We start from the raw sequence: 13,558 nt of genomic DNA, 5'->3' as shown, positions 1-13,558 counted from the left end.
CTGCTTACGTTTCAAATTTAGAGCCTTATAAAACTGCAAACTCTCTGTTAACGATAAACTACAATGAAACACAACAAGTCCACTATGCATGCAACAACGTACCATTTAGTCTTGTGTGTCTGTTGGCTCGCACACGGAGAAACGTCTGCAACAAACAGAAGAGCAATATCAGAGTCAACTCCATTTCATTTTCTTTTACAAAGTAACCTGGTGGATTTAAAAACCTTAGAAGTGTTAATGACAGATATAACACTTGTAGCTATAATCAAAATAACCTAAATAAAGTAGGTGATCTACAGCTCTAAAACAGTCTTGAGTAAGTGATATTCTGTTTTTAATTTATTTACACACTTGAGTTACTCATTCTGATGTGTATGTATGGCAATTAATGCATATCCGTCTGTCGTGTAGGAGGGAACCCTGTTCTGTTGGTCTTCTTTAGGACTTGTCCCTATTCAAATGAAGTGTTTAGGAAAGTACTGTATATTGTAACAGGTTGTACAGATTTGAAACAAACTTTTCAAACTTGACTGCCCATGAACATATTACTTTAAAGTGAGGTGGTTGGTGTTGAGTGCAGTGTTTTCTGTACCTCAGGCCAATAGAACTTGTGAGTCATTGGCAACACACCACCGGAAAACTATGTTTTTATGATGTTGCTAACTACTACATGTCCAGTGTGCTTACAGTGCACTAATCAAAAGTATTAAATATGCACTTTGTATAATGATGTAAAACTACCTGTAAATTTCACAGATCCACTACCTGCATTATGAACATAACAAATGTACATAAAACTACATATTACTGTGAATGTATGTTTATGCTTCTGTAAAGTCTTTGATTCTTTCGGTTTCTCTACTTCTTTAGAAAAAGCTGTACAGAAAGGGCCATTTGAATTACATTACGGTGACAACTTCATACTGATTTCCACATTTTTAACCTCACCTGGTACCGATCAGAGTGGGTGTCCTCGGCCGGTCGGGGGGGAGAGGTGGGGGAACCTCCTTCGTGCTTTATATGCAGAGGCAGAATGAGAGACTAGACAGAAAAACAAGTAACAGAAAGAAAAAGAGTTAAAGGCAAGATCATAGGAGTCATAGGAGACGTGTTTTAATGAAAGTCTTGAACACAACTGTGTTTACCTTTGGGGTCCTTACGAGGTGGTCATTCTGCACTGGAGTGGTACTGTAGAGGCAAGAGGCAAAACAATACAGAAGCCTGCATAATAAACAACCTTGAAAAGTCACACAACACACACACACACACAGTACATCAACTACATCTTCCGGTACAATATACAAACAAAATAATATCCTGTAAATGTCATTTCTGCTTTTGTCTGTGCATAATCACATTTTACTTTTTCACACTTTATGTCTATCACACAGATACTGTACACAGACATAAACACACACACATACAAAGCTTCCCCGTGGGCCAAGTTCAATTTGAAACCATTACTGTCCACGGAGCGGTGGTTAAGCAGATTTGGAGTGTAATGTCTTTATTGGAGGAATCATTCTTCTGTTCTAAGCAGCAGGTAATGCGCGCGCGTGTGTGTGTATACACCTCCGATCCTTGTGTTTATGTTTTAGGCTGCGAATGTGCATGTGTGTAGGGCTCAAAGCAGCCATTAGCAGGACATTATCTGCCCGCTGTATGATTTGTCGCCTTGAGGCCGGAGGCTGTAATATGAAATATGTAGGGAACAATGAGGCAGCTTGTAAACAGTGCACGCAGGTGACAGAGAAGATGGGAGATACCACCGAGGGAAACTAAGATGGGGGAGGGGGGACGTCCCTGTAGCTACAAAATCTGTCAACATTAATTATTTGTGTAAAGCCGAACAGAATATAAAGCAAGAAAATAATGACAAATGTCTAAACAGATCAAATGAAAAGTTGGAAGAAAAAAAGAAAAATTGAAAAAGAATTGATGTAATACTCAACAATTGAATGATGTAAAATAAAGAGAATGTCAGAAGATAGAGAATATGTATGAGATTTACATGAGTGAAATCAGGTGACAGTGTGATACCTGATTTGTAGATGGGTAAGTTTGGCTAACTCCTGCTCCATATGATCTTGCAGCTCTCCCGGGCGCAGAATGGCATGGCAGACTGGACACATTGGGGCCTGAGCATCATAGAGACCCTTCACCCTACCTGGATAGAGGAAAGATGACAATGTTAAAGGAGATGTTAGCAGAATGACTGCATGATCATTTAAATGTAATCCCGATCTCCAGAGTGAGGGAAATTATTTAGATCATCTAAGTAAAAGTAGCAGTATAATAGAGTAAAAACATTAAAAGTAGAAAATCTTGGATAACCTTCTTTAAGTAAAATATTGATTTATTTATGGGAAAAAGCACCTAAAATATTAAAAGCCAAGAACCTTCTAATGCAGTGCATGCTGAATTGTTTTACAAATTATTTAATAATAGACAGTTTTTATTTTTTTTACTTAGAAATATTGTGTGCATATGTTTTTCTTACTGCCTTGGTGGCTTAACATTTAGCACTTTAGAGGAAACCATAATCACACTATCTATTTTGGATATTAATTATTAAACCGCAACTCTTACTAGTTAGAGTGAAACATATTGCGTGTAAGATTTGTTGGAGTTGACGTTTATAGAAGTATGATAATACTTGAAATTTAAAAAGTAAATGTACTTAGTTACTTTCCACCAATGCTACTACACTGCAGTGTGTGTTCGGTAGACCTATCTGTACTATTGACAGACAGTGGGAATGAGAGTAAAATAAGGTTACACACACACAAACAGACAGACTGCTATAGCCCCCTGCTGTCAGTGCGTTGACATCATAGGCTGTCAATGGGAACATTACCCAGAAGGGCCACTCGGCCCATTGGGCCCCACTGATGGATTACTGCCATAAGCAGCCAGCTGGAAGCCCGAGGAGCTCTACTATATCAAGATTTTACCTAGTAGATGAGGTACTTTACTTCTTAAAGCCATCAATCACATGCAGAGTGCTAGTAGGCAAGATTCACCTAATTTCCCATCACAGTACAGTCAAGTGAAAACAAATGAGAATATTCACAATCACAGTTTAACTCTTTCTAATACAGACCATCACAAACAGGTTAGGACTTTTGACACTTTCTGCCTCTGTGTCTGTGGAGCATGGTAGATGGAATTTGCTTGAGGACCCTACAACCCAAACACTGAGGCACTCCTGCAAATGACCAGCAACATGACAAGCTTGTCTGTTGGCAGGTGCCGGCCCCTGACATCAGTTGAGCTATGAGCCTCATAATGAGGAACCAAATAGGACAAAATGGCCTCTAAATAAAACATAAGGGGTAAAAAATAGAAAGTGGAGTCAGGTGTCCTTGGGAAAATGACAGGTCTTCTGGTTTCACCCCCCTCACACACCTTTTTTGCATCCTCTTGCGAAAGCATAAATGACTTTTCCCGACACGCATCGAGCGTTCCTGGGCTTTCCGCGCTCTGCCGCCCAGAACATGCAGGCATCAGTAAACAATGAAATCTCTGGGCTGAAATTGAATTTATAACCACATTACCTGCACAGATAACGTCTCTGAATGGCGCCACGATAAGAGCAATGGGATTTGATTTTCAGGTGTTTTATTGGTCCACTTTTTGGATAAACCCCCCTCCTCTGACTATAGCCTCCCCACCACCCTTCACTATTGTCTGACATCAGATTGGAGGGTGTGAGAGTGCATGTTTGGATACGTGCGTCTGAGTGTGTGTGTGTGTGTGTGTGTGTGTTTGATGAGGCCTAACTTGGCGCTTGTGCTTAGCTCTCATAAGTGACAGTTGTTGGTTCATGACCACCTTTTTACACATCTCCATCCCCCACCCGCGGCTACTCTTTGCCCCTGCCCACATAAACCCTGTCAGTATCAGTCAGCTTCAGTTTCTCTTCAGCCTGGGGGGTCTCAGACACACAACAGGGTGCTGTAAAACCTGCCTGTGGGGCTTGTTAACTGTTCCCTCACTAAGGCAACTACCTCAGATGGATTGGCCGTCTCTCAGCCGACTGTGCCGACTTTGACCAGCCGGTCTGCTTATACTTCACTGTCTCTTCTTCTCTGATTGTTTCCTTATCCTTTCTTTGTTGGAAATACCTCCTTTCTAGGCTGTTTAGCCTTTGTCCAATAATTTGACAATGAATTGACAATGCAGTGGCTACATTTAAAGTCTCAGTCAAGCTATACTAAATGTGTGGAACAGCACAATTTCATTTTTATTCCTATTTTTTGCTCACTACAAAATCTACTAAACTATTGTCATTATGAGTTTAGCATGTACAACTGGAAAACATTTGCATTTGGACTGGTATATAACAAAATAAAATTACCTGGTGCCAATAATACTTTTTTCACAGCAGACGTCAGGAAGAAATCACAGCGGTGAACATACACAAACATGCCTGAGTACAATCTCTGTCTTATCTCCCGATAGATTTGGAAAGAACACACCCCTGAAGCAAGTAACCCATCAAAATGTGTCCCTGCCGCAAACCCACTATCAAGAGCATCATGAGATAGTAAAGTTTATCTTATGAAACGCAACAAGATATCGCTGCCGTCCTGCTCCCCATGGATGATTGATGGTCAAATCTTGTTTCTGTTGTTCTGCATCAAAACATGAACTGTGACTGTCCTAGGTTCAGTACTCGCCACTGAAACACAGAGATCAGAGTCCCGCTGACAAATCCTTAAAGCATCAAGTCCCCCTGAGGGCCTGGGTAATGGCCAATGCCAGCACCCATATGACGGCTGCCAGTTCCACAGATGCAGACAGAGCGGAGATGCCTAACGTGACCTTTAGTGAATGCCACATCACATCAGGCCTGGATGTCACTCGCTGACATTATGCTGGGGCATGAAAAGGCTGTTCTGCAGGGAAGACGTGCTGACAAATGTCCCCCCCAGAGACAAACCTGTGGACGTGTATAATTCTGATTGACGTGAGGAGGACTGGACCGCTTTGAATGGCAGGAGACATGCAAGCAAGCATCCATGGGGAGCTGATTTTACGTCAGCTGAATATGCTTTTTTTCCTGTGTTTGTTAGCGATATAATGCTGAGACAACTCACTCCAACTGGCATCATTATCCCAATCATTAAACAATTCTCCAAGCACATCAGAAATCCCTCTGTAAAGCCATAACGAGCACAGACTCTATATAAGCAGTAGACATGTAGAGATTGGCGGGGAGAGTAAAGTTAACGCTTGGCTCCTAACTGCAGTGGTAGATTGTGTAGGCAGGTCCTTGGCACACTTTCAGAGGAGATGAAGGGCTATAAAAGCCATTGGCTCTTGCCACACCTGTACCCCACCCTATCCCGCAGCCTGCTTCCTATTTAAAAGCATCACATGCAGGAAATTAGTCAGGGTTTTTTGCCGTCTGTGAGGTAGAGCTAACCTCTGAAGCAGAGAGGGGGAGAGGGGAAAGTATGCAGGCCGCCGTTTGTTTTTTTATTGGGGAAATAATGGCCTATTGAGAGATTGGGTATTTAATGAGCAACATAATAGGCCCTGTAGTAACACATCTGCTATGAGCAGAGTCATTTCCTCAACTTTCAAAGGCTGCTGCTCCAGCCTTTGAAACAGCAAGTCCACTTGCTTTTGACTTAGTGCTTCTAGATACCTGCTTCTTATTAATTGCAGTATTGCTCCACAAGTAACACATAAAATACATTGTGCTGCTGGTCTCTATGCTCATTCTCAACCACTGGTAAAGGCAAACTTCCTCTCCTGGCATGACCTCAAATTGCTCACTGTACAATCTCATTTCAGCATCCTTCAAGAATATCCCCCCATCTTTGCAATCAATTGTGTTTAATGTATTAAAGACACTCACAGCAACCACTGCAACCTTTGGCCCCTGCACAAATCAATGCCTCGTTAGACTGCTAATGATCATTCATTGACTAATAAGATCTGTATCAACCTCTTGTAGAACATTGATTGGCCTTTGGCCTCTGTTGTGCTCTGGGCATTACATGAACAGCAGGACACAGTAGCTGTAAGTCCTGGGGAGTTGGATCATAAAAAAGCTCCTGGTGGGAATAGGTAGGAATCCCAAATAGACTCATTCTGAAGCACGTCAGCCCAAAGCCCTTTTCTTCTGCCCTACAGATCAATGGACATAACCTCACTGACCACAGGTCAATCGGCGCACAAACCCCCAATATCTCTTTGTCTCCCTCTTGCTCTTTCTCTCTCTCATCTTCTCCATTAGTCACTACAATTGTTCCATCAGGTGCAGACGTGGCTCAGCATGTAAGTGTCCAATCATCTCGTTGATGGAGAGTGGACTGGGTAGCCATGCAACTGTGTCCCCGTGACCAAATTTCCCTTCCCAGGGCCTGAGGGCAAAGATCGAACTCTGCCTCCGCTCCGCTCCAACCAATCAATCTGGGGCTCATTGAGATGCATGGCTCAATGATCTTTGATAGTGAGTTACAGATTGGAGAGGGACTGGAAGTCAGAGGGAAAGTTACGAGTGTCCTTGGATATTGTGGTGATATGAGGCTACTTACTACCTCATGGGGAAATATCTGCAGATTTGTATGAAAAGTTTTTCTGATATGTTTCATTCAAAAAAAATGTGTCCTATTTATAAGCTCATATCTCAAGGATTCTAATGGCCATTACAGATGGAAATTTTGCTTTTAAGATGCGAATGTGAGTGTGAACTCACAAGGAGCCTAAAATGACGTTTTCTATGCAAAAAGAAGACAGGGATGACAAACCATCTAACTAAATTGGGTCTCATAATGCAGCATTTACAGTATTTGCCTTAAGGGCTTAGAAGGGTGACTTTTAGACAGAATATCCTTTTGTATATTGGCCTAGTTGCTCATAAAAGCTTGAAAGTCCACATTTATTGAAGAAAGTATTTCAGAAGAGCCAGAAATAAAAGCCAGCCTTTCTGATCCTCAGTCCCAAACTTGAGATGTAATCGAGCTCATACTCAGGGCTACCAAATGCCAAACTCAGGCTATGACAAGCTATTACTGATTGCTGCATGTCAGAGTCAGAGCAGTCACACTGGATCAAGGAGTGGCGGACAGGGGACACAGATAGAGCTGTTCACCGGTGTCCTGTCACTCATTCTGATGCCATCAAACATGCACTTGCTAGACTAAAATATACAGAGCTCGAACTGTGCCACACTGTCACAACTTGAACCTGTCTCAACACAATCAAGGCAATCTAATACCATAATCTCATCCTAAAAAGATTTTTCATCAAGAGAGAGAAGAAGAATGAGGAGCTTTTATTTATTTATTTAGGTGATTTCATTTTTATTCAGTCTTAATTGTTGCGATATTTTTCATTAACATACATGTAGATTAAAATACACATATATCAAGCTTTTAAAACTGATCTATAAATTAATTTTGTCATGATCATCTCGGCCCATGTGTGTGTATGTTTGTTTACATGAAAATATATGTACTAAAACAGAGAAAATGAGAGAAACATCATAAAAGTAACACACAGGTCACAAGCTCTCATTTGAGGCTAATTACGTTGGCCCAAAAAATACCTACAACTATTACCCAGACCACTGATTGATAATAATCTTTCTCTCTCCCTCTGCCTCCCTCTCTTTATTTTTTTCTTCGTCTTATCGTTACTTTCCCCTCTATTTCTTTTTCGCTCTCAATCTTTCTCTCAATTAGTGGTTAATAAGGAGATAACGAGAAGATTGCTCTGTTGCTTACATGAACTACTCAGCTTTTCCAAACAGCCCTGGACAGCCCTGTGTCCCTTACTGTGGAACTCCCTGAAGAATTTAATTAAACCAGGACAGTAATGCTGAAACAACAACAACAGTGAAGCATGTAAAAAGGATTTTCTTACAGCTGTTCCAACACCGCGGAAATCTTTGTTTTACTTTTTACCTCTATATCTTCATCACTTAATGATATTTTTACATTTGGCAATGTCTGAAAATGAGAAAAAAAAAACAAAACATGGGCACACAGTTGAACTAGCAGCAAGTAGGTAATTGCCGTGCCAACTCTGACACATTTAGCGCTGTTTGCATTCGCACAACAGCTATGACTCGTGTTCCTAAACACACCATGCCACTGTTTCAATAAGTTTCAATAAGACTCAATAAGAGCAAAACTAGTATCAACATTTATTAGCAGACAATGTTTTTTCATCTTGGAAAAATTGAGCATTGACTATTTTCATACCGCTATCAGGTGCAAAGAGGCACATTAAAAAATTGATGGTGTTCCCAGATGGTGGTGAGAGGTACAAGTTACAGTTATTAGCATATTTAGAGCATGAAGAAAAGAGGTACTCAGAGGTACTAAACTGAGCACAAGCCCAGTCCCTGATTCGGTTTTAACATTTTACATACCAATGAGGTTCTTGCAACACAGTTTATATTTTGTGGACGCACATGTGGGTTGACAATGACAATTGAAATGTAAAAAAAATAAACCCTGGAAAAAAGTGAGTGTTACTAAAAAACATATGTATATATAGACTTTTACTTTTGTTTTTGTTTTTTTGTGGGTTCATCATGTTCAAATTCACATTTTGTTGCAGTAAATTTATTTAATTTAATACTATAGCATACAAATATACCAACTGTACAAACAGTAACAGAGCTTTAAAAACAATATTACCAGAACTAAAAAGAGACAGACAACAAGAGACAGAAAGAAACACAGAATTCCATGAAAGCCGAAAGAGGAGAAACTCCAGAAGAAGTTTTTTTGAAAGATTTTTTTGGAATTGAATAGAAATTTTCACCCATTTGTCTATGAAAAGGTCAGAAAATAATGATAAATAAATAAATTTAAATCTGTTCATGAAAAATAATTTACTAGTTTACTAAAAGATTTTACTTCTTCTTAGATTTTATTTTACTAGTGGCGCTTGTGTTTGGCAAGAAATCGAAAAGAATGAGAAAAACACCATCACCAGATTATGAGGGTGTGTTTGTGTAGTTAATAATAATGTTTTACTGTAGATGTTCCCTTTCAGTGATTTCAAGCAGCTGACACACAAAAGCTGGCACTCTGTCCTGCTGTAGCAAAGAAAAGAGGCCCACCTGCTTCATCCTCACACACCTGTCCCACATACACTATGGGCAGAGCAGGTGAGGAGTTGTAACACTCGAAATGGAGACTTAGAGCTGGCAGTTCACTTCAAACGCAAACAAAATCTACACAGTTGTGTTCTCCTAGTCATTATACCAGATTTGGGAATATAAAACAGCCCTGCTTTGAATCTTGACATCAGTGTGAGCAGGCCTCTGGTCAGAACTTGTGAAATTCTTCTTATTTTCAGCGTCTCCTTTTCTTAGCCTCACCCGTGGGGATCATTACAGATAAGCCATCTCTCCCTCCCACCACTTCTCCAGATAAAATCTGATACTGTCAGAATCACAGCGCTGACTGCTGCTGGTATGAGAACACCACAAGCACCTGGAGCTCTGTGATACACGTGTGTTTGGGTTAGTCACACTTCCTAAAGGATGTTATTGTGTCTGCCTGGGTGAGCAAACAATTATGGCAGATGACAATGGTTTTACCATCAAATGGTGGAAAGCTACAGAAGATTAACTAGCTTATCTTCAGTGTCCAATACACAAAGGACAGAGGAATTAGGAGAATGTGTATATAAAATAGTAAAAGATAAAGAAATCTTAGAGGACTGCTTCTTTTTAAATAAGATCAGAAAAGCCCTTCTGTGAAAATAAATAATACTTATTATTTTTTGGTTATTTTGTATTTAATAAAATTGCAGATATACAGCGAAATGGCATGGTCAACTATTTAAATATTGTGGCATCTTCAAGCAATAACTTCCGCAAACAACTCTATAAATTATATGAAGTGATCTAGATTGTGAACCGCCAAGTGCAATGTGTAGTATTCAATCCAATACAACACAGCAGCATCAAATTCAGTCCTAAACCTCCAACAATGAACGTTCTGGTGAATAGAACTTTATGAATTTAATATGATTTTATTGCTTCATACTGTTTTTTGGTGATATTTCGTCCGCTCCATGCGACGCTATTATTCTGCATGAAAGATCTAAATAGAGAGTGTGCTGTCTCATAGTGTAAATTGACTGTTGTTTAAGAATTGCACTGCAAAGGTGAGCAATAAATAATGCTTTCTTCTGAGTGTAAAGGCCAGAGCATCCCTGTGTGCTGTGTCTGGTATCCCAGCACCAGGAGAGGCTTGACTCTCCTAAACATAAAGTCTTGTTGCGAAAAAGACCAATTGAGCTTTAATGTAACTGATAGTTTTACTGCGTGTGTGTGTTGAAATGCGTGTATCAACACACTGTTTACTGTTTAGTGTGTGTACGTGCTCAGTATATTACACACGCCACTGTGTAGCTGTGGTGAGCGCAGCGCAGTGTGAGATCCCATTGATACGCCCCTCCGATCCCCCCTGTCAGCAAACACAGCAGAACAAAGAGACCTGTGGCAGCGCCAGCGGGTATAGATCTTCTACCCTGTGTTCTCGCTTTGCAGGGTCACACAGGAACTGCTCACAGTTCAAGCTCCTCTACTTGACTGATCAGGAGCTTTGAACCACTTCTAATGAGCCTGGACCCTCTCCAATCTGCAGCACCTTGCAACAGCCCACCCAGGACATTGGAGTGCAACAGTCCACTCACATAAAAACTGTTATTTTAAACTGTAATTCAAGTTAAAAACAAATTTACAGCAATTTTTGGTTAAAGCCCCCTCTGGTCAGAAGTAATTTAGTTGACACAGAGTTGTATTCAGCATTAAAAGAAAAGTCTCAGAATTTATATTTATCCATATAAAAACACTGTAAATGAACAAAAAGAACAGCTATGAAACAAAACCATTCAAACATGTTTTTAACAATCTAGAAGCATTGTATGAACTTTCCTGTAAAACCCACAAAATACAATAAGAATTTAACAAAAAAGGAAGTTATGTATACATAAGTGTGCATATATGTCTTGCATATTTAGATTTGAGTGTTAGAACAGAATTGGTAAAAATGCCAACCAGTGCAACATTTTAGTCACTGACAGGATGGTTTAATAGTTTGAACCTCTAAATGACCAGCAGAAGCCAAACATATCAGTATAGACCTAACCTTTATATTTGATTTTTGAATTTTTTTTTTTTGATCTGCCATAACAGAGCTTGTGCCCAGTTATATATATATATATATAGTGAAACACTGAAGACATGTATCACAGTGGGTTTTTTTTTTTGCGCTACTTTCTAACATAAACCAAGGTGTTTTAAAATGTCCTTTGAAATTTTAAAAATAAGTAAAACAGTGGAGGAAACCTACTTGATGGTGCCACAAGATGAATTTCCAATAGGATTATTATAATATTCTACAGTGTTATATGAGGTAAAGCAACTGTATGGCTTTTGTTAGCTACAGTCGCGTAGCCACTTGATGTGCTATAATGATTTCATTTGCATCGAAACAATCCACAGCATGTATCCCATAATCATTCGGTGATTGATTTGTAATTGCACTAATAGGGTCACGGCCGAGACAATAGCATGCGTAAAGCAGAGTCCCTGCTCTTACTCAGCTTCACAGCGGGCCTGTCGAGCACCGCCTGTGTGGTCTATGGGGACAATTAGCACAATCTCCATACTAATGGCAGCCTGTAATGGACACTGCTGAGCCTGCCAGCCACTGTGTGTCTGTGTGTGTGTGTGTGTGTGTGTGTGTGTGTGTGTGTGTGTGTGTGTGTGTGTGTGTGTGTGTGCAATTGCATATGTATATGTGTGAGGGAATGTTTGCATACGCGCATATCCTTAAGCGTGAGTGTTTTCCTGTGTGTAGTTGGGTATCTGCCTGTGCTCCAGTCTGTGGGTGTGTATGTCAAGTACACACTGAGTTCTTGTGTTTATGTATTTATATATGTGTGTACACACACACATATATAAATACGTGTGTGTGTGTGTGTGTGTGTGTGTGTGTGTGTGTGTGTGTGTGTGTGTGTGTGTGTACGTGCATCTAAGCAACCAGTAGCCCGTATTTTACTGAGGTGAACCCTTCTTCCACCCCCTTTGCTTGCGGCTCTAACCCTGATCCACAACTACTCATTAGCACCATAATAAAGAGTTGAGACGACACGTAAAAGGTTATATACTGCTGGACTGCTGTTTTCCTACCAATTATCAGTGCTGTGATTTATGGCCCAGACTCAATGCCATTCTCTGAGGAGAATTGGGGGAGTGTTTACACCCCTACACAGCGGGGTGAGGGGTCAATCCTGGCAAACTTTGACCTTTAAGGATGAGATGTGCTGGCACTGATGGGAGTTTGGCAAATGGTTAAGCTGCCCTGGAAGTGACTAAATGGATCAGAGAGTCTTTAGGATGCATGTGCACATAATCTGTACTTCGCTTTAACTTTGCTATGTTTGAAATGTTACATGTACACTTAAAAACTTCTCCTGAAGCTGCTTCCAACATCACAGTGCACTGTATTTAGCCTCTGCCATTTCATTTGAGTTTTCCGATTCTGCAATTTTAATAAACTGCCATATAAAAAAAAAACCCACAGTGAAGCAAACAAAGTGAACATTGTTTGTACAATATTTAAACATGAATAAACACAATGCACTACATTTTAGAGATCAGTGTCATCCTGTCACTAATGACAGACAATAGCACAATCTAAATCTAAATTTATCTTCAACATAGATTATAGCAAATTATTTTCTATTATCCTCATAAATTACTATTGAAAACTCCCCTTTACCTGATGACTGATGTAGTGCAAAATGTTTTTATATGTAGAAAATATGTAGAAATGTATTTGCATGTAAAGTGTTGCCCTTTGAAGTGTTACATTTTTTTAATTATTATCATATAGAATGAGAAGAGAATGAGCGAAGGAGCAAGTGATACAAACTTTAGGATATACTGTAAATAATTCCCAGACAGTAAGATCCCTAAAGATACCTGTGGTTAATTCAAATTCTGTTTAATTTCTTAATTACACATCTGATGGTGTACAAAGGCCCCTGAATAATGTCGGGCAGTCATGAGGGAAGAAAAGCTATCACGCTTGGCCTAACTATGACTTATTGGCTTTTTTCAAGCTCCTGCACAGCTGGGAGACTCGCAACAAGCGCAACTGACATGTTGTAATGAGATCTGTGTGTGACACTAGTTAGACGCACATGTACTAAAGGCACACACATGCTTTATATGATAGACTGTATATATGCAGGTTTCTGGCTGCCATCCAGACGTGTACTACAGGATTGATGGGGTCTTGCTGTCTATCTGTGCTGCTCCTCAGCAGCATGTGTTTAACCCTAGTATTTGGCCTTCCTGCCCTCTCTATCTGCCTGACTGATTTGTTAGGCTCTGGGGACAGGACGGAGGATGTGAGTTTGTGCGCACGTGTGTGTGTGCGTGCTATTTCTTATGAACATGTGAGTCCTAAGCCTTTTTTATGCACACACACACACACACACACACACACTGAGTCTTTGATGTGAGATCAGAGGTAGCCATGATGCAGGTCGATCAGGTGGGCAA

General features: G+C 40.2%; 1 protein-coding gene across 4 annotated transcripts in view; it reads right to left on the bottom strand.

The window, feature by feature from the left end:
* Positions 1 to 13,558, bottom strand: part of rnf220b (ring finger protein 220b) — a 45,152-nt gene that overhangs the window by 7,037 nt on the left and 24,557 nt on the right. For all 4 annotated transcript variants that reach the window (XM_067512024.1, XM_067512022.1, XM_067512025.1 and 1 more), the window contains 4 exons: positions 2,041 to 2,167; positions 1,146 to 1,188; positions 949 to 1,041; positions 103 to 145 (listed from right to left, as the gene is read on the bottom strand). In XM_067512024.1, the coding sequence (XP_067368125.1) occupies positions 103 to 145; positions 949 to 1,041; positions 1,146 to 1,188; positions 2,041 to 2,167 (306 nt within the window). The remainder of the gene's footprint in view (positions 1 to 102; positions 146 to 948; positions 1,042 to 1,145; positions 1,189 to 2,040; positions 2,168 to 13,558) is intronic.

The sequence above is a fragment of the Channa argus genome, chromosome 8, assembly GCF_033026475.1.
Source record: "Channa argus isolate prfri chromosome 8, Channa argus male v1.0, whole genome shotgun sequence".
Lineage (NCBI taxonomy): Eukaryota > Metazoa > Chordata > Actinopteri > Anabantiformes > Channidae > Channa > Channa argus.
This window is presented reverse-complemented; position numbering and strand designations above follow the sequence as displayed.